General features: G+C 39.3%; 1 protein-coding gene across 3 annotated transcripts in view; it reads right to left on the bottom strand.

The window, feature by feature from the left end:
* LOC120793475 (anoctamin-1-like) overlaps positions 1-22,595 on the bottom strand; it is a 122,052-nt gene that overhangs the window by 93,724 nt on the left and 5,733 nt on the right. For all 3 annotated transcript variants that reach the window (XM_040133595.1, XM_040133596.1, XM_040133597.1), the window contains exons 2-3: positions 18,396-18,788; positions 4,004-4,102 (exon numbers count right to left, since the gene is read on the bottom strand). In XM_040133595.1, the coding sequence (XP_039989529.1) occupies positions 4,004-4,102; positions 18,396-18,788 (492 nt within the window). The remainder of the gene's footprint in view (positions 1-4,003; positions 4,103-18,395; positions 18,789-22,595) is intronic.

The raw sequence follows: 22,595 nt of genomic DNA, 5'->3' as shown, positions 1-22,595 counted from the left end.
CTCAAACTGGTTTCATGAACATGACAATCAGTTCAGTGTGCTTTGGTGACCTCCCCAGTCACCAGATCTGAATCCAATAGAACACCTTTGGGATGTAGTAGAACAGGAGATTGCCAGCATGAAGGTGCAGCTGACAAATCTGCAGAAATGATGTGATATAATCATGTCAACATGGACCAGAATGTCAGAGGAAAGTTTCCAACATCTGCTGGAATCCAGGAAGGACTGAGGCTGTTTTGAGAACAAAGGGAGGCTCTACCCAGTTTTGTTCCTTATAAAGTGCTTGATGAGTGTATATGTTGCACTTTTAGAACACAAAACCAGTATGAAATATGAAACATATTCATACATTGTTTGTTCATAAACAGTAAGTTTAACTGCATGCACGTTCCATGTTAATATTTTCCGATATATTTCACAATTTTTCAAAGTTGTGGGGTTAAGTATTATATTTTATCATATTTAGCATTTGTATGTCCATAATTTTTATCATACTGTATATTTACCATTTGACATGATTATAAGAAGCCTGATCCTGTTTTTATTTGCTTTTAATTTAAACTCAGGACTAAACAAATTCAGTATAATATGGAGCCCTCCAGGGGTCATGTGGTAGAAAAAAACACTTAGGAAAATCCAAGCAAACAGATGAATAAATGGCTAACTGAGCGTGCGGATTGGTAAACCATGCATGTATAATGCTTAATTTTGCCTTCCCAGAACTATATACAGGAGCGCACAAAGCTAATGCAAAAACTCAAAGACATTGTAATGATTTCTAAAGCAAAGCACTGTTTAAAAACAATGTACACTTCATTGACGGGTTCATCAGTGATGATAAATGATCTGAAGTCTATAGCATATGAACATTTAGAGTCAATGTTTTATTCTCCTTAGTAGCATTTCTTTGATACAGCTAGTCTGGAATTTGATAGCTTTCATTGATTAATCTATTTATAAACTTCCAAAAATGCAACCCCCCCCCTTCTCAGACCAGGTATTGCATGTATGCAGGGGCATAGCACAACAATATGAGCCCACATGTACAGTCTCAATGGGGGGCCTCCCTCGCCCATTTAATAATCCATTGTTACGCATGCATTAATAACTAAATCAACAAGTGTAAACTCATGCATTTGTAGTGGTTGTAGTGGTGAAATGTTTTAATAGAATTTAAGAAAGTCTAAAACGTCAGCATATTTCAGCCTCTTTTCTCAACATACTATAATTACTGTTTGAAGCTTTCACTGTGAGTTTTAAAAATATTCCAAAACATTTCTTATGTCACTGTTTTTTTTAGGTCTTTGTTACACCCTAAGCATGAGACAAAGGTGGAAAGCCATCTTACTCTGGCCTTTACATTCAGAAAGGATTACTCTTTTACTGTATTTCATAATTAAAAAAAATCAAATGTCAAAAAGATGTCACTGGAATCATGTTTCATTGACGGAAAGGGTGGATTAGTCTAACATAGAATGTTGCCACATACAAGTAGTATAATGAATAACACTTAAGAAATCGAAAGACACAATCAATAGATATACATAATAAGTAGCCCGAGTATTAAAACTGAACCCTGCTGTCACTGTCAAACTGATTGCCTTATCTTGGTATGAATAGTCATGTTAAATAATAACTCAGTGTGAGTTATTAAACTCTTTTGATGCTGCTGATATTTCCATCAGTAAAACAGATCAGAACACTACAGTAAACTAATCATGTTTCTAAAGTTATTACTTTAGAAACATTATGTATTTCAAACATCTTAAAGTGATAAGATTTTAAATAATAATGCAATGATTATAATGTACAATAAAACAGACTACTTAATGATAGTTTTGCAAATCTCCTCTTAGTTTAAACAGCTGAAAATGACTGTTTGAAATTAATTTTCGTATGCACTTTATGAGTTCACTGTGTCTGACATATTCAGTAACATGAGAAGATGGTGGTGATGGACCTGCAGTTGATTCCCTCTCTGTGGCTGTTCGTCAAACTGGTGCCAATGTTGCTTCATTTATCAGCAAGCTAACTATTATAATATTAGCTAACTACCCATGTTATATACACATATTAAACCAGTTTGACACACTGCTTCCAAGCGTTGTTCACAAGAACTAGTATGTCTCAGCTACTTTCCTTGTGACAAATTTTTTCTTTTCCCTTTTCTAGCCTATTTTTACTTTTTTAATGACATGATCATGTCAAGTTCATCTGAAGTGTTCTTCATCAATATCAGCACATTTACTGCGTTTGGAGACAAACTACTTCTGGTTACCTGATTTCAGGGGTGGAATAATACAGAGTAAAGGAGTAAAAGTATGCTTTTTCTCTACAAATCTACCTGAGTAAGAGTAAAACGTATGCTGCATTAAAACTACTCCAAGCACAATTTACTCAAAAAAAGTTACTTAAGTACATGTAATGGAGTAAATGTAACTTTGAACATTTCACAAAACACAACAAAACAGAAAATACAACGTCATTTCAATAAACAGAATAGGTAGGGACAACAATTCTTATAGTGATTTGACAAAACCCAAGTCAATTCAGAGTTTAATCAAGATTGGTCAGCAATACCAAACAGAAGTAAACTCCCACGGATGCCCTGATTGACCATGGATGCTACTGGACCAGTCATTTATCGTTTTGTCTTGATGCTTGTGACAGGTCAATGACATTTCCTTTTTACTGTTTCTCACTCTGTACTCCTTGGCACTGTCTGTTGGGTGAATTTTAAACTTAGTTTGAAAGGATGGAATAAGAGATCTAAATCATGACATTCATATGTTTTCATTTCTCAATATGTTTTCAACATATCACAATATCAAAACGTCCCTTCGAACCCTGAAGACCTGCTTGAATGAAGTAGGAATTTAGAAACTGGACTTGAGAAACTGGGAGAAACTGCCCATATACAGAACAGTATCCAAATCTAAACAAGACCTGACTGTTCTATCAATACGAAATTTGTTTTGGAAACTAAATTGCACCATCTAATGTAAATCAGAATGCATCTTTTTAGAGACTAACCAGGTTGACACTCTAGCTGTGCTAGCTGCCCTGATAGATCAGAATCGACCCACAAGTGGAAAGAGAAGGAAAGTGCATGAAAAAAGAGAAGGTATTTGACTCGTAATTCAATTATTAATCCAAGTAATAATAGTGCCATGTAGCAGTTAATGCAACAACCTATTGTAAAAGCGTGGTATTTGCCAACTTGTGACTGTTGAATGCAAATGCGGTTGAGATGTCCTGTTATGGCTTCAAGAGAATCATAAGAGTATGTGAGAGAGTTGTCAGCCTCCTGCCACAAAAAGTGAAACCCATTCTGTAAACGCCCCATCAAGAGCTCACACTTTTCGTGGAAAAGGGGAGGAAAGGACTGTTCAGACAAGAAAATGACAAAAACAAAGTCAAGGGCCAAAAATGAATTAAGAGACACTGGAATGCAGCAACTGTATTACTGATGTGAGGGAAGACACTCAGCACGTGACTGTGGATTCAAAAAAAGTGGACAGTCAGTAAATGGAACAGATAAAGACTGTGAGTTTTTTGGAGTGTATGTACTATACTCTACCTCAGGCTGTGAAAAACAATAGACAGTGAATGCCACACTGGGTGATAAAAGATACTGGATACTTGGTCAGTGACAAGTATTACCAGATAAACCTTTCCCATTTTCACTTGAAACCAGCCTTCAGGTTCAGGTCTGCTGTGATTAGCCAAAACTGGCTAAAGAAGCTAAAGCTGAACTGGAAACAGATTTTCAAAGTACAAAGACTGTTGACACAGGAGCAGTGGAACTCATGAGTCCAACGTCCATGTTGTACCTCCTGAACACTGTACATGAAAATGTACATTGTTTTGGACAAACACAGTACACATACTGTAAGGTAGTTACAAAGCTGGACAACTTGAGTAGTGTTAAAAGAGAAGTGGCCTCTTCATTCTTTACACAGATGGACAGACAGAAAGAAAGGAAAGTGACGGTAAGTCTCACCTTCTTGGTGGGCATCTTGAGCTTCATGAATTCAGCCTCCCGACAGAGAACGTTCCAGGGAGCATGAATCTTCACAAAGCCCACCCCTGGAATCTTGGCCTAAGAGACATATATAACATACAAATACAGCTCAATCGTACACAACTCAAATATGTTTTGATGTCATCAGGAATAAAAAAACAGAAACTTTGAAAAAAACTTTTGGACCCCAATGTGTTTATCAAAAAAATATTAATCAAGAGTATTAATAAATAGTACTAAAAAGTACTAATGTACAATATAACAGGCTGTGCCCTTTTTGGGCTATGTAGCCACACATTTTACAATAGATTGTAAACCACTAGGTCACATGACATAGTTTTTGAAAAAATCATGAATTTTCTATAAAAATATAGTTTTGACATTGAAAAGGCAGAGGTGCATCTTATTTTGAAATAGTAGTAATAATTTCTGGTATTGCTTTGCAGTCACTATGTCACATTACATGGATCTATTGAAAAAAAAAATCATGAACTAAATCATAATGATATGGAATGATATTTATATTGTATATGCTTTGCATATCTATTAGCCTAATAATATGTATTGATAAATATTCATAAATATTATTATTTTAATAGCTGTTCGTGTCATGTAACCTCTATACTGTACTACTGTGCAATATACAGTAAAGTGTATGAGTCCCTTAAGTCAGACCTCAGTGGTTAAGGACGAGGGCTGGGAGGTGAGCTAATTCTTTTACTGAAAGAACATGGTGAAACTTAATAAGAGGACCCCACTGGATCCAGATTCAATGTCTGTCGAATATCCAACTTAAAAGAAGGCCCCGATGGCTCCACCCAGCTGACGAACCAGGACTGCATATCTGTATATAGTCTCACCAATCTAGCAAGGATTTACCATTTCTTCCCCATGTTTGTTATGCTCAAATATTATTGGTGTTATGATCAATGCTTTTAGTGTGTAATAAATCCCATTTATATTTTCACAAATGGTCGTGATTGTCGGGATCCTCCCAGCAGATCCTGAGCAGCCGGGAAGCCAGGTCGGCGAGGTGACTGTTCATAAAAAGAAGCGTAGCCCTAAGCCGAAGTCCACGGTTCATCACCAACCAGTTCACGTTTCAAATAGATACTCCCCGCTCAGCGACACACCCACTGAGAGACCAACTCTCGTTATTGGTATCTGTGTCTTGAGAAACGTGAAGGTAGCGATACCAGCAACCATAGTCAAATGTATTCCTGGGGCCAGAGCGGGCGACGCTGAATACTATTTCAAACTGCTGGCTAAGAATAAACATAATTATACTAAAATTCTTAAATCGGACCTCGTGGTTTTCTCTGACCCCTGACTAGTCTGTACAGCGATGATATTTATATCCGCATGTCATTATTCAACCGCTGGCTGTCAACATGGTGTCCAGCAAACGACATGGGCTTCGTAGATAATTGGCGGACTTTCTCGTGAAGACTTAGTCTGATTAGGAGAGATGGCATACATGAGTTTCTACGTAACAATAGTTTATTTGAGAATTTTCAGTCAGGATTTATAATGCATCATAGCACAGAGACAGCACTGATGAAAGTTACAAATGACATAATTGCATCGGACAAAGGACTCTGTGTCTCTGTACTTTTCTTGTTAGACCTTAGTGCTGCAATTGATACCATTGACCATCACATCCTATTACAGAGACTGGAACATTTAATTTGCATTAAAGGGGCTACTTTAAGGTGGTTTAAATCCTATTTATCAGATCGATATCAGTTTGTGCACGTTAACGATAAATCCTCCATATGCTCAAAAGTTATTAGAGTTCTACAAGGACCTATTCTATTCACCTTAAATACACTTCCTTTAGGCAATATTATTAGGCAACACTCTATAAACGTTCATTGTTATGCAGACAATACCCAATTACACTTGTAAATGAAGCCTGAAGAAAAAAATCAGCTTGCTAAACTTCATGAATGCTTTAACTTTTCTGCTATTAAACTCAGACAAAACTGAAGTTATTGTACTTGGCCCCAAACACCCCAGAAACAAATTACTTAATGACATAGTCACTCTAGATGGCTTTGCCCTGGCCTCCAGCACCACCGTTAGGAACCTTGGAGTTCTCTTTGATCAGGATATGTCCTGATACCCCCACATAAAGCAACCTTCAAGGAATGCCTTTTTTCACCTTTGTAACACTATAAAAATCAGGCACATCCTGTGTCAAAAAGATGCAGAAAAACTAGTCCATGCTTTTTTTACTTCTAGGATGGATTATCTTAATTCTTTATATCCGGCTGCCCCAACAAGTCTCTAAGGACTCTCCAGTTGATTCAGAATGCTGCAGCACGAGTACTGACAGGAACTAGGAAAAGAGATCACATTTCTCCTGTGTTAGCTTCTCTGCATTGGCTCCCTGTAAAATCCAGAATAGAATTTAAAATCCTCCTCCTCACCTGCAAAGCCCTTGTAGTTGAGGAGGAGGATTTTAAATTCTATTCTGGTTTTTATAGGGAGCCAAAGCAGTGATACTAACACAGGAGAAATATGATCTGGTCAGGCACCATCATATCTTAAAGAGCTCATAATACCCTAATACCCCAGTAGAACACTGCCCTCCCAGAACGCAGGCTTGCTTGTGGTTCCAAAAGTAGAATGGGAGGCAGAGCCTTCAGTAATCAGGCTTCTCTACTGGGGAATCATCTTCCAGTTTCGGTCAGCCTGCCTCCGGAGCTGCAGAGTCCGGGTCTGTGAATGCAGGCCACCTACTGCCCTCATGATCCTACTCAAAACTCACTGCTTCAATTATCATTATTTTTCTTATATTTAGTTTCATTATTATTGTTATTACTATGCTTATTATTAGCCCTATTATTGTTATTTGTTGTATTATTAGTCTTAGTATTATTATACATCTTTATGTAGAACCTGCATTGTGCTATGTTCTCTTTCCTCCTGCTCTCTCTCTCTTTGTCTCCCCCTCACTCCTCCTCCCTCTCTCTCTTTGTCCCCATCACTCTTTCTCTCTAAACCCAAACGATCTAGGCAGATGGTTACCCACCATGAGTCAGGTTTCTTCCTATTAAAAGGGAGTTCTTCCTTGCCACTGTTGCCAAGTACTTGCTCATGGGGAATGTTGGGTCTGTAAATATTTTTATTAAGAGTATGATCTAGACCTACTCTAAATGAAAAGTGCCCTGAGATAACTTTTGTTAGGATTTGGCGCTATATAAATAAAATTGAATGGAATTTTTCCTGCTGTAATATTATCTGAAGCCATCCTCTGCCAACAAAGTACTTCAGTACTTCTGCCTTTATTACATTATTATTTCATTGGCATTATAGCACTGGTTGTAATATAATAGTAACTTAAATTGAACACTAGTAATTTTACCAGACTTCCCATTTATTTTGAAACTTAATTATTAATTAAAATTCACAAATTTTTGGTTGATCAGTTACGTATGAGACTGATTCTATGAAACTGATTTTGCACCTATCTGGACCAAGAATGAATTTAGTTCCACTAAGTCCAACTTTCTGTTGGGGCATAAACAGGCAGCATACCCAGTTGCAATGGACCTATCTGATATGTGTAGAGATTTTTGTGGTTATTTTGTAGCAGGCTGATGTCATTTGCATGTGGTTAAACACAGTTGACAGTTATGCATAATAATGCTGGCCTCTGGCGTGAGAGGCTGAAGATTTACCAACATATCTGTCCTGCTGCCTTCAGATGGCTGCAGGGATTCAATGAACTGAAGAAGGTGCTTTTCATACAGTATATGTAGGGGACAGAGCCGCCTCGTTAGCATGCCATTAAGGAGGTCATGGTAGGGACATTCAGTTTGTTTATGGACCCAAGGATCTCCCTTCTCCCTCTCTCACAATAAAACTAATCTCACTGCCATTAAATAGAATGGAGAAAGGATCCACTCCCAGGACAGAAGAGATGACAGAGAGATTTTCAACAAAAATCTGGTAGGATTAACAGAGCCAAGTGGACACAAGGCAAAGGGTAGGAATAGCCAATCCAAGTCTCCACAGAATGAAAATGAGTTAATTCTGTAACAATAAAATCTAAGCTCTGACTGATATTTGACTGTTTGCCTACCCAGATAAGATAACATCGAAAGAACTGCAATTGGTCCAACCAACTGCAAAAGGTGTGAACTCTTCCTCTCATTACAGACTCTCACTGACCGACACACACAAACACACACACACACACACACACACACACACACACACACACACACACACACACACAAATGCAAACGCACACCAACACAAAAACACACACACACACACACATACACACACACACACACACACACACACACACACACACACACACACACTTGTACACACACAACCACAGCATTTTCCCCACAAACACTCACACACAAACACACATACACACATATATACACACAAACACTGTATTTTCCCCACAAACACACACACACACACACAAACATTCTCCGCCCTCCCCTCAGTATGAATATAAGTGTCCAAAATTGTCCTATTCTATAACCCAGTCAATATTACTCAGGGAATGTTTTTTATGAAAATTAGTTCATGTCCCATATCCTGTATCATTTGAAATGGCCAAGTTATGAAATATAAAATATAAAATTTAATGCAGTGTCTACCATGTGACCACACTGCCATATAGAGACCATGTGTAATCAGGCATCCGCCATACAAGTCTATGTTTAGTGAAATAGTGTGACAGAACACACACACAAAAAACATAGAAGACAATTTAGATAGACATAATGGACAGACATAAAGACAATAACATAAACAGTTACAATAATTTATGTGATGATATGATAAGAGACAGGGAGTGAAAGTGTGGACAATGGTATGGGTGGGTAATGTGTGTGTGTGTGTGGGGGTCTCACTATTTCACCAATAAAAGAAGATTGTTGTGATTTATTATTTATTCTTATTCATCAATTCTTTTTTTGGTCAATTAATCATTTGCATTATGTTGAAGGTTTTGAATGATATATTGTCATTAAACACATGCTGATATTGTTCCTTATTTAAATTTATAGTAATTAAGTTTTATATATAGTTTTGTTTTAGTGTTTAATGGATCATGGTGGAAGATGGATATGACACTTTTGTATGTGAACTCACGGTTAAACCTTTCAACTTTTACCACACCCATGATGCATCCAGCATCCCCCAGGGAATAAAAACAGCTCGTTCCTATGTCTTCTTTTTTTCTCTCTCATTTTCGCCTTTTTGCTCTCTTCCCCTGACTCTTTTTCTTTTTGATGTTATGCTGTTTTTGTTTTGTCTTTCATTTTTGTCTTTTTGTTCTTTCTTTTGCGACGTGCTCTCAGAGTAATTTTTCGTTTGTCTGTAAGTGCAATCTTTATTTCCTTTATTTTACAAGCCAAGTTTATACAAAACTGAATCCTAAGAACTGAAGTTCTTTAGAAACATCTTTATAACTTTTTACTTATTACCACACCTTGACTTTAAAGATTTTTAAAGGTTTCTGTGTCATCCGGCCTATGCCAAATCCTTCCAAAGTTACCTAGCAAAACTTAAGAACAGTAATTAGTGAATTATTCTGCCATCAACCAGCAAGGGACCCATGCATGCTGTACGTCTGCCCACCACTGCCTACACAAGTAAAACCAACTGTCTACCAATATAGAAAGTCTGCTGGCAGACTTCCAAGCGCCGGCCAGCTGAGAAACCCTTTAGAACCCATTGCCTGGCAACTGAACGGCACTTCAGGGAACACCCGTAGTCCGTCGTGAAGACATTCCCGGCTTCAACACCAACTGCTGTGGATTCCGACCAGAAAAGTCTCCAGAAACAGCCTAAAGCCATCTTCCATCCTGCTTATGATTGGGTTGATGTTGAAATATCACAATTAATCCTCAGAAGTCACGGCTTCTGTTATCAGAATTTCCCCTGTGGGAGTGTGCGTACTGTCCACAATATTCATGCTTGTACATGCTCGTGTGAGCTGCGCACTCTTCCATGCGGAAGTTGTCATTGCTCTCTGACAGTGTAGCGGGTGCTGTGGACCAGTCTACGGCAAGTACACACAGGAAGGCTGCTGTAGAAAAAGAAAGCAAGAACTGGCCGAGCATGATTATTAAAACTTTTACAGTTTCGTGTGTCAGCTTTATACAGCACATGTGCTGGGTTCTGCTGCCCCTAATGTTCTTCTGGCCTTTATAAATATGTTGGGTAGTGTTTGGGTTGGAGTTCCCACAGACCTATGAGCCAATTATCAACACAGAGCCACCTGCAGTCAGCCCAGTCAGCTGCCTCGCATATCCTGCGTCCATTTGGACTATCTGTTGTGCGCGTCCTCAGAAATGAACGCTACGCGTCCGCAAGTTGCACTGCGCACATGGATGGTAAGGGCAGTGTAGGGGCAGACAGGGTAGGCACGTAAACTGCAAAAACAATGACGTAAAGTTTAGAAGCCAAGCTTGTGGCTCACTGACAAGGCTGCTGCCCTTTTGTTCGAAAGTGGAGGGTGACGGCAAGCTACTCTGCTGAACTCATTGTGTGTTGTGGTGTAGAATTAGAGGGCTATTTTCAAATGTCCTGGCAGACATTTGAAAATACCGGTAGTGTTTCTCATCATCAATATCTCAACTTGGCAGAACGAGAGGAATATACTCGCCGTTGTCATGAGATGCTTGATTTAGGTGCCTTACATACCCTCTACAATTGCACCGCTGTCACTTTTTCTGCCATTATCTCAGAATTAACCACATAGTAAGTAGAGTGTTGCCATGTTTATCGTTTACATTGTGCAAATCCTACTTCTCTACAGTCTGAAATCTCTGATGTACCCTCCAGAGGTATCCTCTAGTAACACACATAGTACATAGGCATGTGAACAATTACATTCACGACATAGCCAGTTGCAAACACAGACGCATGTTTGAAAAGCAAGTATATCTCCAGCCTTAAGCAGCTTTTTAATTGTTTTGCATTTTGACTGAAGTAATTTTATTGTCTCCAGATCATTTCTGCTACTGTCATGATACAACATACATAGAAAAGTTGGAAGATTTTTGTTTACTTACTGTAAAAGTACATATGTAGCATCAACACAAATATCCCATTTAAGTAAAAACACTTCTTGATTTCATAATTTATATACTTTGGGTAAACTAAGGCTTAATATTTTGTGAGGATAATGAAGCATATTGTTTCACCTCCACTCGTTACTAGCATAGTGTGCCCTGAACTGTTGTGGCCTGAAACCTGTGCAACAACCAATACTTAAAAACTATAAATACTCAATACATTTAGGGTGACTATTTATATTTATAGGTTGCGGAGTTAAAATAACACTCAAACCTCCCAGCACTAATTTGAACCTCCCACCTGTGCACTGTACACTCTGTGCTGGGCACAAAATACCACACAGATAGGCAAAATGAATTTCGAGGTCAAGAAAATACCAAACTGTCAGAGAAGTGCATGCACTGGTCATTGTTAAACTATTAAACTCTACCAGTACTGTACAAGTAGGAATACTTTATACAGGGCTTGAAATTAAAAATTAATTGAGCTATAGTGCTTCTCATTTTTTATTTTATTTTAAATTAATTAATTTGGTTCAATCATAAGTTTTTTTTAAATGATTGAGTAGTCCTACTTGCTGGTTCTGTTTCCCTGGGTCTTTGATTTCATTTTTCACAAAGTCATTGAACAATATTGACACATCTCCTGGCACTTTCATGACAAAAATTACAAGTCGTGATCAGTAACAACAGAATTCTGTCTTCCTGCCTCGGTCTTCCAGCTGTCCCTCTCACTTTCTCGCTCCCTTGCTCTCTCACACCAAAATAACCTATGTTGTCCATTGCATACAAATAATAATCAGCAAGCTAAGTAATTTACAAAAAGCTTAGGATAATATTTTCATGACCCTTTTGGCCTGGACTCTTAATAACCTCACCTATGATTTCACTGCTACAGTGAAGTTTTGAATACTTTATGGGCGCTTTCAAATGCAGTAAAGTTATTGGTGAAGCACAGGCTCCATGACCCCCAAGGCAATTTAAATGTGGCATATTGTGTGGAAAACCTGTGCTGACAGACTCTGTTGACACATCTGTCAACAAACTGCCGCTGAAGGAGACGTCTTCAGTATGGAGATCAGATTCATTTTCCCTGTGTTCTAAATGCATAGGCCCTAAAAGAAATTGTAGCCTGGTATGGAACACTGCCTGAAAATCTCAAAGAGACTTTTGAGAACAGATTCCTTGATCGGCAGTGAAAAGTCAACAGACCACCCATCTTTCATCGTAAAATCAGACTGTTGGAAAGCTCCATAGTGTCGGCTCGAGCACCATCTCAAACAGATGATTGAACTATTTGATGACAGACTGATATCTTATCTGATCTGAAAATTTCACTTGTTAATGAATCAACCCTTTCTTCTCTGAATCATGTGAAGTCTAAGTAGCAAACTGTTCTTACTGAATTATAGGGAGGAGTCTCATAATCCAAACTAATGTTTTACTTTTAAACCTCTAGTTTGACAGTGTTGTTGTACAGCAGTTTGTGGTGGCAAGAATTCCAGCTGCAGTGTGTGCATAGCCAGCAGTAACAAGACTGAAAAGGCAAATTAAAGATAATGAGCTTTGTTGGTTCTCCCTCAACAAGCCATGTCAGCTACTAACCTGCGGTTTGACAGAATTTTATCTGTAAAATTTCATTTCACCACTGATATCCTCCAGTAGCCCTCAAATGCTAACAGAAATGTTAGCATCTGAGATTGACTTGCAGCTTTTAATTGTGCAAACAGACTAACGTTTTGACACGGAGTCTGATGGAGACCCAGTAGTATAGTAGTAAATGTAGCAGTTGGATGAAGATACTCAAATATTGAAGGCTGCAACTCAATCAGTGTGCTCCAGTCTTTCCTCACTGAAGAGCACTGGCTCACTTTCTTTTAACCCTCTCATTTACTTATACGCACCACTGATAGCCTATTAAAGATGATTTATATTAATATTTGGGTGCTGTACAGTATATTAATACATCAGGGCTCTATTTTCCTGCCAATGCAAAGCCAGGGGCATAGGTAGCGCCAGGGCTGGCTTACAGAGTTTAAAGGATAGGTTAACAGTTTTTCAAGTCTGTCTCAAAACATTGGTCAGGTGCCCATAGGAACACTGAAACGGGTTTGGCTTGATGGAATGACTCCTCATGTTCATACTGGCCATTAAAATATCCCTTCCTAGTGCTCTTTTAATGTAAGTCATGGGGGACAAAATACACACCCATCGTTTTGTGCAAAAATGTATTCAAACATTTATCTGATGCTAATATGAGGCTTCAGAAGCCTCACTTAAACAAATCAAGTGGCTATCTTCCCAAGTCACAGTGTTTTTTCTCTCCCTGTCCCCTCTCCAAAATCCTGCGTACTTTACATACAGCTAGCACAGCCTGGATACCTTAATTGACTAATTAATTATTGAAATCTTCCAACACATAGATTTAACAGTAATAGACCTGTGTTTTTCTAAAAACTAACAAGCACATTTCCAAACCCCATTTTGTAGCATTGTTGAAAGATATAAGAGCTATTTGATTTTTATTCCATTAAATAAATAAGGACTGACATTTTACATTTGAACTAATTTATGTTTATTGGTCTTTAAAGACATAAAGGCTAATCAAATATGCAAAGGAGGAGTATAAGTTCAGAGTTGACAATGCCCCCATCCATAGTTCACGAGGGGATATCTTTTGGAAGAATGGTGTTCCATCTCTACAGTAGACTTGACTCAAGAGACTCGTAGAATCAATGCCAAGACGCATTGAAGCTGTTCTAGCTGCTCGTGGTGGCCTAACACCTTGCTAAGACACTTTATGTTGGTTTTTCCTTTAAGTTGTCACCCGTCGGTATATAGACTCCACCTGCTGATTCTATATTCCTCATACTAATCATTTATTCGTTCTCTCTTCCACACGGCACTAAATTGCGCCTGGTATGCGCCAATGTCTGTGGTCACCAAAATGGTAAAAATGTGGTGGTCACACCCAGATGTGAATGCGCCAGTTGTTTAGACTCGAATTTGTGTCTGCATCCTGTTTCCACCTGCTGATTTTACACTAATTTGCTCTACCACCAGTGGTCACCAAAATATCAAAAAATTGGTTGTTCACACACGTGTGTTTCCAATAGGAGTTTGCAGTTGCCCTTGCAACCACTTTTAGGAAGATAGGAATCAGGACTTTCGATGTGGCACGTGCAACCTCAGGTCAGCCATTTCAAGTCACTGCTGTAGAGAGTCTTATATTCTATTTATATGCTGGCATAAGGACATGGTATACATAGGCAGAATATCAGTTTACAAGTTTATGTGGCTGATACACAGATATATCTAAGCTGCAACCCTGCAAAGAGTTTTACAGAAACTGGCTGCTGCCTATATTGTTGAAGACATTCAGGTGTGGATGTCTCCTAGCTTCTTATAGTTAAATATAAACAAAGCCAAAGCCACATCCAAACTTGTCTGAAAGTGCTGTTCACTTGAGAAAATGACTTCAGTCTAGAATACCCATGTGTAAAATATTCATATTAAACATATGCTATGCTTGTCAGACTTGCCTTCCTAAACCTAAAGCTGACAGGTGAGTTCACACAACATACGAAACAATGGACAGATTGTCAGCGCTGGAAAAAACACAGCAAATGCTAACTAACACAAATTAGAAACTTCCAGACAAGTATCTGGATCAGGGGGCAGAACCTAAATCTGGTGGGCATCAAGGAGAAAGGCAAAGAAGGAAACGAGATAAGATTTCTATAGGATTTCTCCAGAGGTTCTACGTAGAGCCAGCTTCAGCTCCCTCATAGTAATTGACAGAGGTCACAGAACTCCAGCCCCAAAACAAATCAAGGAGAGAGACCCCAGCTCCATAATGCTTCACCTACATTACTATTTGAACAAACAGAAAATACTGAATCTCTCCCGGACAAAAGGCCAGCTTATGTACGAGGGAACCCAGGTACATATCTGTCCAGACATGAGCCCAGAGATTGGCAAATTACGAGGTACCTTCAATGAGATGAAAAAGAAACCCTACGAGGCCTGCGTGACCTACAGCCTGTTCTACCCAGCCAGACTCACCATCACCTTAGGATCAGACACCACAAGCAGCGGAAGTGGTTTAGATAAACTGTTGGCTTGTTTACAAATTGTCTGAATATCTGACAGCTGATGTTTCTTGCAGGTCAGACTTCTTTTTAGGGATGTCACCACCTGGTTAAAGATTGTTATTACCTTTGAATGTGATATCGTAATGTTAGGTTCAAAAATGCTGTTCAGATAGAAGGCTGTTGTAATTGAACTCACTTTTAAGATTTTGGGATACGTCGCTGCAGTATTATCTGCATATGGACATTAGCTTGGGTTTGGAGATATCCCGGCAAGCTGGCAACTTGTCAGACAGAAATGAAGAGAGGTATATCGGGCCAGTATACACAGCATAGCATGCGGAACAGAATGCAACATCTTGAGTAAACTGTGTCTCAGAATTCATTAATCGATTCCAAGTTGCTATCAGCACCAAAAGTGTCCAGAACAAGCCCCCTGTACTGTCAGATCATGATCCATAAATATTACTGCTCGCACTTCTCAATAAAGACACATCCAGAACTTATACAGAATTTGGTCAAGTAGCAAAACGAGAAAAAATAAGACTGTTTTCTTGCGCTGGAGGCTGTTCCCTTTTAGACTAATGGGAACAGCATCCAGCTCCAAGTCGTCAGAATGCAATAACCCCCACTCCTGATTTATCAACCAAAAACGCTTTTCTACAAACTGAATTCAGTCATTTCTCAGAGATTGTTAATTTAATAAATCCATCTCTACACTAATTGTAAAAACATGAGGGAAAACACACTGGCTCACCAGGTTAGAGCATCAGTTGGAACAAGACTATTTACGGAAATCTGTACAGATTCAGGAAGCATAACAACAAACTAAGTAGAAATAAATTGAAATGTATACAGTTCTATGTCAATTTATATAAAACAGATCAACTGGGCATATTAAGAGAAGAGTTCTTTGGTAAGATAGATATCCCCCTCCATTTGTTAGGAAGATCATTCAAGCAATACATTTCAGTACTATAAGGCACCTGGCCCGGATGGCTGTATGTCTGAATTCTTCAAGACATTTATGACAGAAGTAGCCCCCATCCTGTTGGAGGCTTTTACTGAATCATTAGAAATGGGTCGCCTTCCTCCAACATTCTACCAGGTATCAAATTCATTCATTCTTTCACAGGCTGGAAAAACAATACCCAGCGTGGTTGAACATGGAAAGGATCTGCTGCTCTCCCTCTTTACCTGTACTGCTCATTTGAATCTTTCCGTCCAGTGCTTCCTCAGAGATTGCTTCTCATTCTCTCAGAATTTGGATTCAGATTAGCGAACACAGTGGCTCACAGATCAGCTCTATTGGCCCCTATTATAACAAATAATTCTTTTGCATGGTCATTTAATTATACAGTATTTGATGGAATGTATAATTTCATGGATTTATTAGTAGGTAATGTGTTTCCATCTTTTCAGCAGTTACAAAGGAAATATAATTTGCAGCATCCACACCTCTTTGTAAGTGCAAAACTTTGTTAAATAAATAATGCAGTATATCCTCATGCTTCTCAGCAAGCAGGTCCTTAAAAGCTCCACTTCTTAAAGGGGACATATATTTTATTATATATGAAAAACTATCTCGCTAACTTGCAACAACTCTGTAACATTTCAAACATTTGTGTGAATTAGGAGCACACATTTCAGAAGAGCTGTGGAAGGAGGATCCTATTTTCATCTGTGTGTGAGACAAGGCCTTGCACAGTTTAACTTGTTCTATAGATTGTACTGGTCCAGACAAAAGCTTGAGTAATATTGATCACTCATGTGAGCACTAACACAAATGTTCTGGGGTTTGTCAAATTTTTGACAGGCAGACCAACTTGCAGCGTTGGCTCTGATCAGCATTTATCACAGCAGCTCAGGTCTGTTTGTTAAGTGTGTATCTATTCACAATACCTGTAATCCTAGAAGATGAGAGTGTGCGTTACAGTACAAAAAACGGAATGGTGTGTCCGTCCTCAGGTCAGGATATAAACCCAATCTCATAACATGTCTAAACAATATAATTAAACTTTTGACAAGGAGTGATAGTATATGAACATTTCCACTTACGACGTTGTTTTGTGTGTGTTGCTGTGTTACCGTTACAGCCTCATTACAGCCACTTGCAAGAATGATTTCGATCAGTCCAGCTACAAAGTGTTTTACTGATTTCAAATTTGTGACACAGGGAACACTTGTACTCTGCATCAGCATATGCTCTGAGTTTACTTATCAGAGTCAGTGCGAGAGGGAGACAGAGAAAGGTGCATCCCTCCTGCAAGCCTGTACTACAATACCATTAAACATGTAAAGCTTAACATGAAATCTGCTGCACTGTGCAGCTGCGGACCAAGCATGCAGTGCAAGCAAGACAGCAAGCTCACCCTAACCGTAACCCTGTGACACATAATGCCACTTATCCACTCTCTCTGCAGTACGACCACCATCATGGAAATTCCCTGTGATAGCAGTCCTGTTGTAGGTGCTGATTTTGTGCAGTAGGGGGTGTAGTTTTACAGTTTTTAGAGCGGTGGCGGTTCCCCTGAGAGTTTAGAGAGTTTAGAGAAAACACAGAAAGTACAACAGGAACTGCTGTTGGGATGGAAATGGCTGTGGATGCCAACAGTGAGGAAAAAATACCTGATAATCCCATGCTCTTTAAGAAGCATTTAGCACAGTACAGCGACATATTGGTACAATGTTGTTTGTTATATTTTAGGAAATCCATATTTTGTGTTGTTACAAATGGGTGTGGGGTGAAGGCATTGCACCTATGCCGCTGGAGCTTGTGCCTAATATCTTCTACAAAAGGGCATTTGTTTTCTCTGTAAAAGCAGGAAGCGGCTAAGTGTGATCATTTTAACGATTACTGTGACGGTTTTCCTGTTCTTACATTTTTGTATTGTATTTTTGTTACTTTATTTTCTACCGTGTTTTCTGCCAATGAAATAGAAAAAGAAGGGAACAAAGACCCCAGAAATCTAAAATCTGGACTTGTGCGCATGATGTGCCTGTTTTTAGCTTAACTTGTATTCATCCACAGTTCAAGAGTAACTGTAATAATAGCTGTCATAATTTGGCTCTTTCCCTACTTATTACATTGACTTGTGCTACTGTGTTACCTTTGCCAACAGAACACAGAAATATGTTGGTAAGGACAGTATTATAAATAGATCTTAGGTGGAAAATGAGCGTGTTTCTGGAAAGAATAAATGGATAAAGATTTAAACTCACGTCTTCCTCTTTCTCTAGCTCCAGCCCCGTGTCTCTCAGTTTCCCTTCAAACTCCTCCCTCCTGAACGCCTTGTGATCCTCCTGGCTGTTGAAGGTCTCTCCCGGACAGCTCAACTCCACGTTGGCCGCTGGTGATGATGGCAGGGACGGTGAGACTCTGGCCCTTTGATTTTCGTGATGTCGAAGATGTTCGTCACGGCTATGGGGGCCACGGCGCAGGCTGCGGGCAACAGCATTTTCAGTCAGCAGGTGTGCTGACTGTCGACTGGAGCGGCCCCCACCGGGCTTCTTCACAGGGTAGGTGAAGACATAATCAACACGGCGCTGGCCGTCTTGGAAGTAGAGGCCATGCTGGCAGTGGGTGTTTTCCTCTGGGGTTAGAGCCTTCAGCAGCTGACAGTATGCACATGGGGACAAAAGGGGGGGGGGTGAATGTAAGATTTAGAGCTGTTAAGATGATAGAAAATATCAGTATGCATTCTTACAAAGTAAATCTGTCCTCCTCACTTAGCAGATGATGTAGCACCACAGCTGGCTATTCGAGTTTCAAAATTCAGCACGACGAGTTGATTTACGCTACGTTCACACATACGGATACAAAGTAGTTGGCAGTATCTGGCCTCTCATGAATCTGCTCTGGGGGTGTGTTGTATTGAGCGTGTAATTTAGTTGTTTGTTTTTTTTGGCTTATCTAACGCTGCTAGATACACCAATAACGTCAGCGATTTGTTTCCATATGTCGTTCTTCTTTTTAAATCCCAGTAACTCATTAAGTTAAAAAAGAAAGTTTAAAGTTCACGTAGTGCAGCCTAGTAGTAAACAAGCCTATGCTTCCATTACAGTTTGAAGGTCTCATTCATAATGAATAACTGCGTGACTGTCACTGTCCCTGCTTTTTGAATCCGTATGTGTGAACGGCCCATTAAATCGAAACCATGTGAAGCTTTGGGGCTTTCTTTCTGTTTGTGCAGAAAAAAAGATTTGAAGCTTTGGGGCGTTGAACTCATGCACAGTAACACCTTGTGAAATTATAGCAGCAATTCAAAACTGGGGCCTACGCATAACAACATCATCTAATATTAGATCAATATATAATATATGTATAAAAGTAACATATAATTTGTTTAATCATTTATGAATTTCTGCCGTTATTAGAGTTGACAGCAGAGAGATGACAGGAAATGAGAGGAGAAGGAGATGGGGAATGACTGCCAATGAAGGTGCCCAGCTGCACACAAACGAGAGATGTTGACAACAATATGTGTGGAATAGTCTGGAAGTCTAAGAGGGCAACATGTTGTTCAAGTTAGTCTATAATATTCTTGTTCAGTTATAAAGGTTCTAAATGTTTATAGTAATTTGCAATATTCTTCAGTAAAATCCATAAATGTGCCCAAATAACCCACATATATACATGTTTTTGTTCACATGGAATGTTAATGTTTTTGGTGCAATATCAGGGCTTAATTTGTGCTGGATCCTGCATGAATAGGACGTGGGATCTCCCACAGTGGGACCGGCACCTATTTGATTGGATCTGGCACCTCCTTTGTCACTATCAAGATCTGTAAAGAAATTTTGTGTAATATTTAATGTCATCTGATCTGTCAACCTTTTATTTCCCATTGAAGTTACTCTTAAAACGCTTGTTTGCCTAATTTGGATCGGATTTTAGAAAAAGAGAGGGAGACCGCAATCACTCAGGTCACACAGTGACACATGAAGTGTGTGGAGTTTTGTGCACCTCATGTGAGCTAATGTTACTGCGATTTGAACCTCAGCAACAAGGAGGGAAACTGGTAAAATCTTAAAAAGGCAATCAAGTTTGTTAGTTGTGTGTAGGTGCTAGTAGAGGAGATCGATAGACAGACAGATCGAACATGTCACTTAGTTAAGTTTCTTAGGTTTCTGCCTGCTTTTCGTTGTTGTAACCTTGTGCCCTAATTACCAATTGAGTTTATGTGATTTCTTTGATAGTTAACTTTATATTTGCAACCTCATATCCCTTTTTTTTTTTTCACCAGATATCACAGCATTTAATAGGAATCCTTGACGGAGGACTGCGCTGTGCTGAGTGCATTTTCTAGTAATAGAAATAATTATTGACAACATGCCATGATTACCATCACCAGCACAGATTAAGTATAAATTCATCATTTATAACTGGTGTTGTTGTTGAACTGCATACTTGTTAATGCCTGATTTTTAGCAACTTGCAAGTTATGGTAAAGTTAAGGTTACCAGTGTGTGCATTGCGTTTGCATATAGAGATGTTGGACTCATTGATAAGTTAGCTGAAAGGAGAAAGCCAAATTAAACAGTTATCATGGCCCCTAATTGCCTCGTCAAACTCTGATGGTGAAAAAGTTCGCTTGTCACAAAATAAATCACACTATCTCATGTGAGCTATCACATTCACTAACCTGTCGCTCCTTGAAAATCTTTGAGCAGGTCGGCATGCCTGTTGGCGAGATGGTTTGCCAAGTGGGACGTGTTAGTTCCCTTGGTCTGCCATATTTTTGCTCTGTGCATCTGCTGTGGACGGTCGGCAGGAGCAGTTGTATTTGCAGCCATGCCTCTCGTTTTGTGGCATTGATCGTAAGTGGAAACGGGTATAGTACCATTTTTAACGGCAGGGTATTGTGAAACCTTTCTAGTATCAGCACACTATGCAACAGTAGCTATGGATGTCCAAACTACAGCCCGCATGCCACGTGTGGCCCGACATCTTGATTTGAGTTTTTGGGTTGCTTTCGCAGTATGTTTTGGGTCGATATCCATCTGTACTGTGAAGCACAGAATTCATCCTGCTACTTCTATCAGCAGTCACATCATCAATAAACACCAGTGACCCAGTTCCACTGGCAGCCACACATGCCCATGCCATAACACTGCCTCCACCATGTTTGACAAATGATGTAGTGTGATTTGGCTCATGAGCCATTCCTGTCCTTCTCCATACTCTTCTCTTCCCATCATTTTGGTACAAGCTAGTCTTGGTTTAATTTGTCCAAAGAATCCTGTTCCAGAACAGGGCAGGCTTTTTTACATGTTTTCTGTACAGAGTCAATCTGGCAACTGAAAGGGGGAAAGACAAGGCTATATATATATATATATATACACAGAGGACTAATTGGCTGATGAGACAGATGTAACACAGAAAATTGGTTGGAAAAAAAACTTACCATAAACACATAAGGTAAGTGATTTCAAAATGGAACAGGAAGTAACTACAAACAGTCCATGCGAGATGTCAAACTTACTTTATATTCAGCACTTACAATTTGCTCATTAAGATAGTCTCTTAAAGTAAAAGGCTCATAGCCCAGGACTATATACTTTTTTCTGCATGTGGCCCTTTGCATGAAAAAACTTGGAACACCCCTGCTGCGCTCTCTATGTTCACTTGGGGATCCTGCATTGTCCCTTGACATTGCGTATGTGACATATTCTATATGGCTTACAATGTAATGTGATGTGACTGGGGAGTGGCACAAAAAGTATTCAGAGCAAACTTTATTTATATCCCCAAACCTCTATGTAATTCTAAAAGACAACCATACCATCAATAATACTGATGGTGTGTATTGAATACACACACTCACCTAGCATGTTATCAGGAACACATTTACACCTGCTTAATCTTTTAATTATTCAATCAGCCAGTCATGTGGCAGCAGTTTAATACATGAAATCCTGCAGATACAGGTCAGGAGCTTCAGTTAATGTTCACATCAAACATCAGAATGGGGAAAAATTTGATCTCTGTGACTTTGACCGTGCCATGATTGTTGGTGCCAGACAGGCTGGTTTGAGTATTTCTGAAACTGCTGATCTCCTAGGATTGTCACAAACTACTGTCTCTAGAGTTTTTACTCAGAGTGTTGCCAAAAACAAAAAACATCCAGTGAGCAGCAGTTCTGTGGATAGAGACGCCTTGTTGATGAGAGAGGTCAGAGGAGAGTGACCAGACTGGTTGGAGCTGACAGAAAGGCTACAGTTACTCAGATAACCACTCTTTACAGCTGAGGTGAGAATAAAAGCATTTTAGGATGAACAATATGTCCAACCTTGAGGCAGATGAGAACACCTTTAGGATGTGGTAGAACAGGAGATTGCCAGCATGAATGTGCAGCTGACAAATCTACAGAAATTATGTGATGCATTCATGTCAACATGGACCAGAATCTCAGAGGAAAG

Source organism: Xiphias gladius, chromosome 8 (assembly GCF_016859285.1).
Source record: "Xiphias gladius isolate SHS-SW01 ecotype Sanya breed wild chromosome 8, ASM1685928v1, whole genome shotgun sequence".
Classification (NCBI taxonomy): Eukaryota; Metazoa; Chordata; class Actinopteri; order Istiophoriformes; family Xiphiidae; genus Xiphias; species Xiphias gladius.
This window is presented reverse-complemented; position numbering and strand designations above follow the sequence as displayed.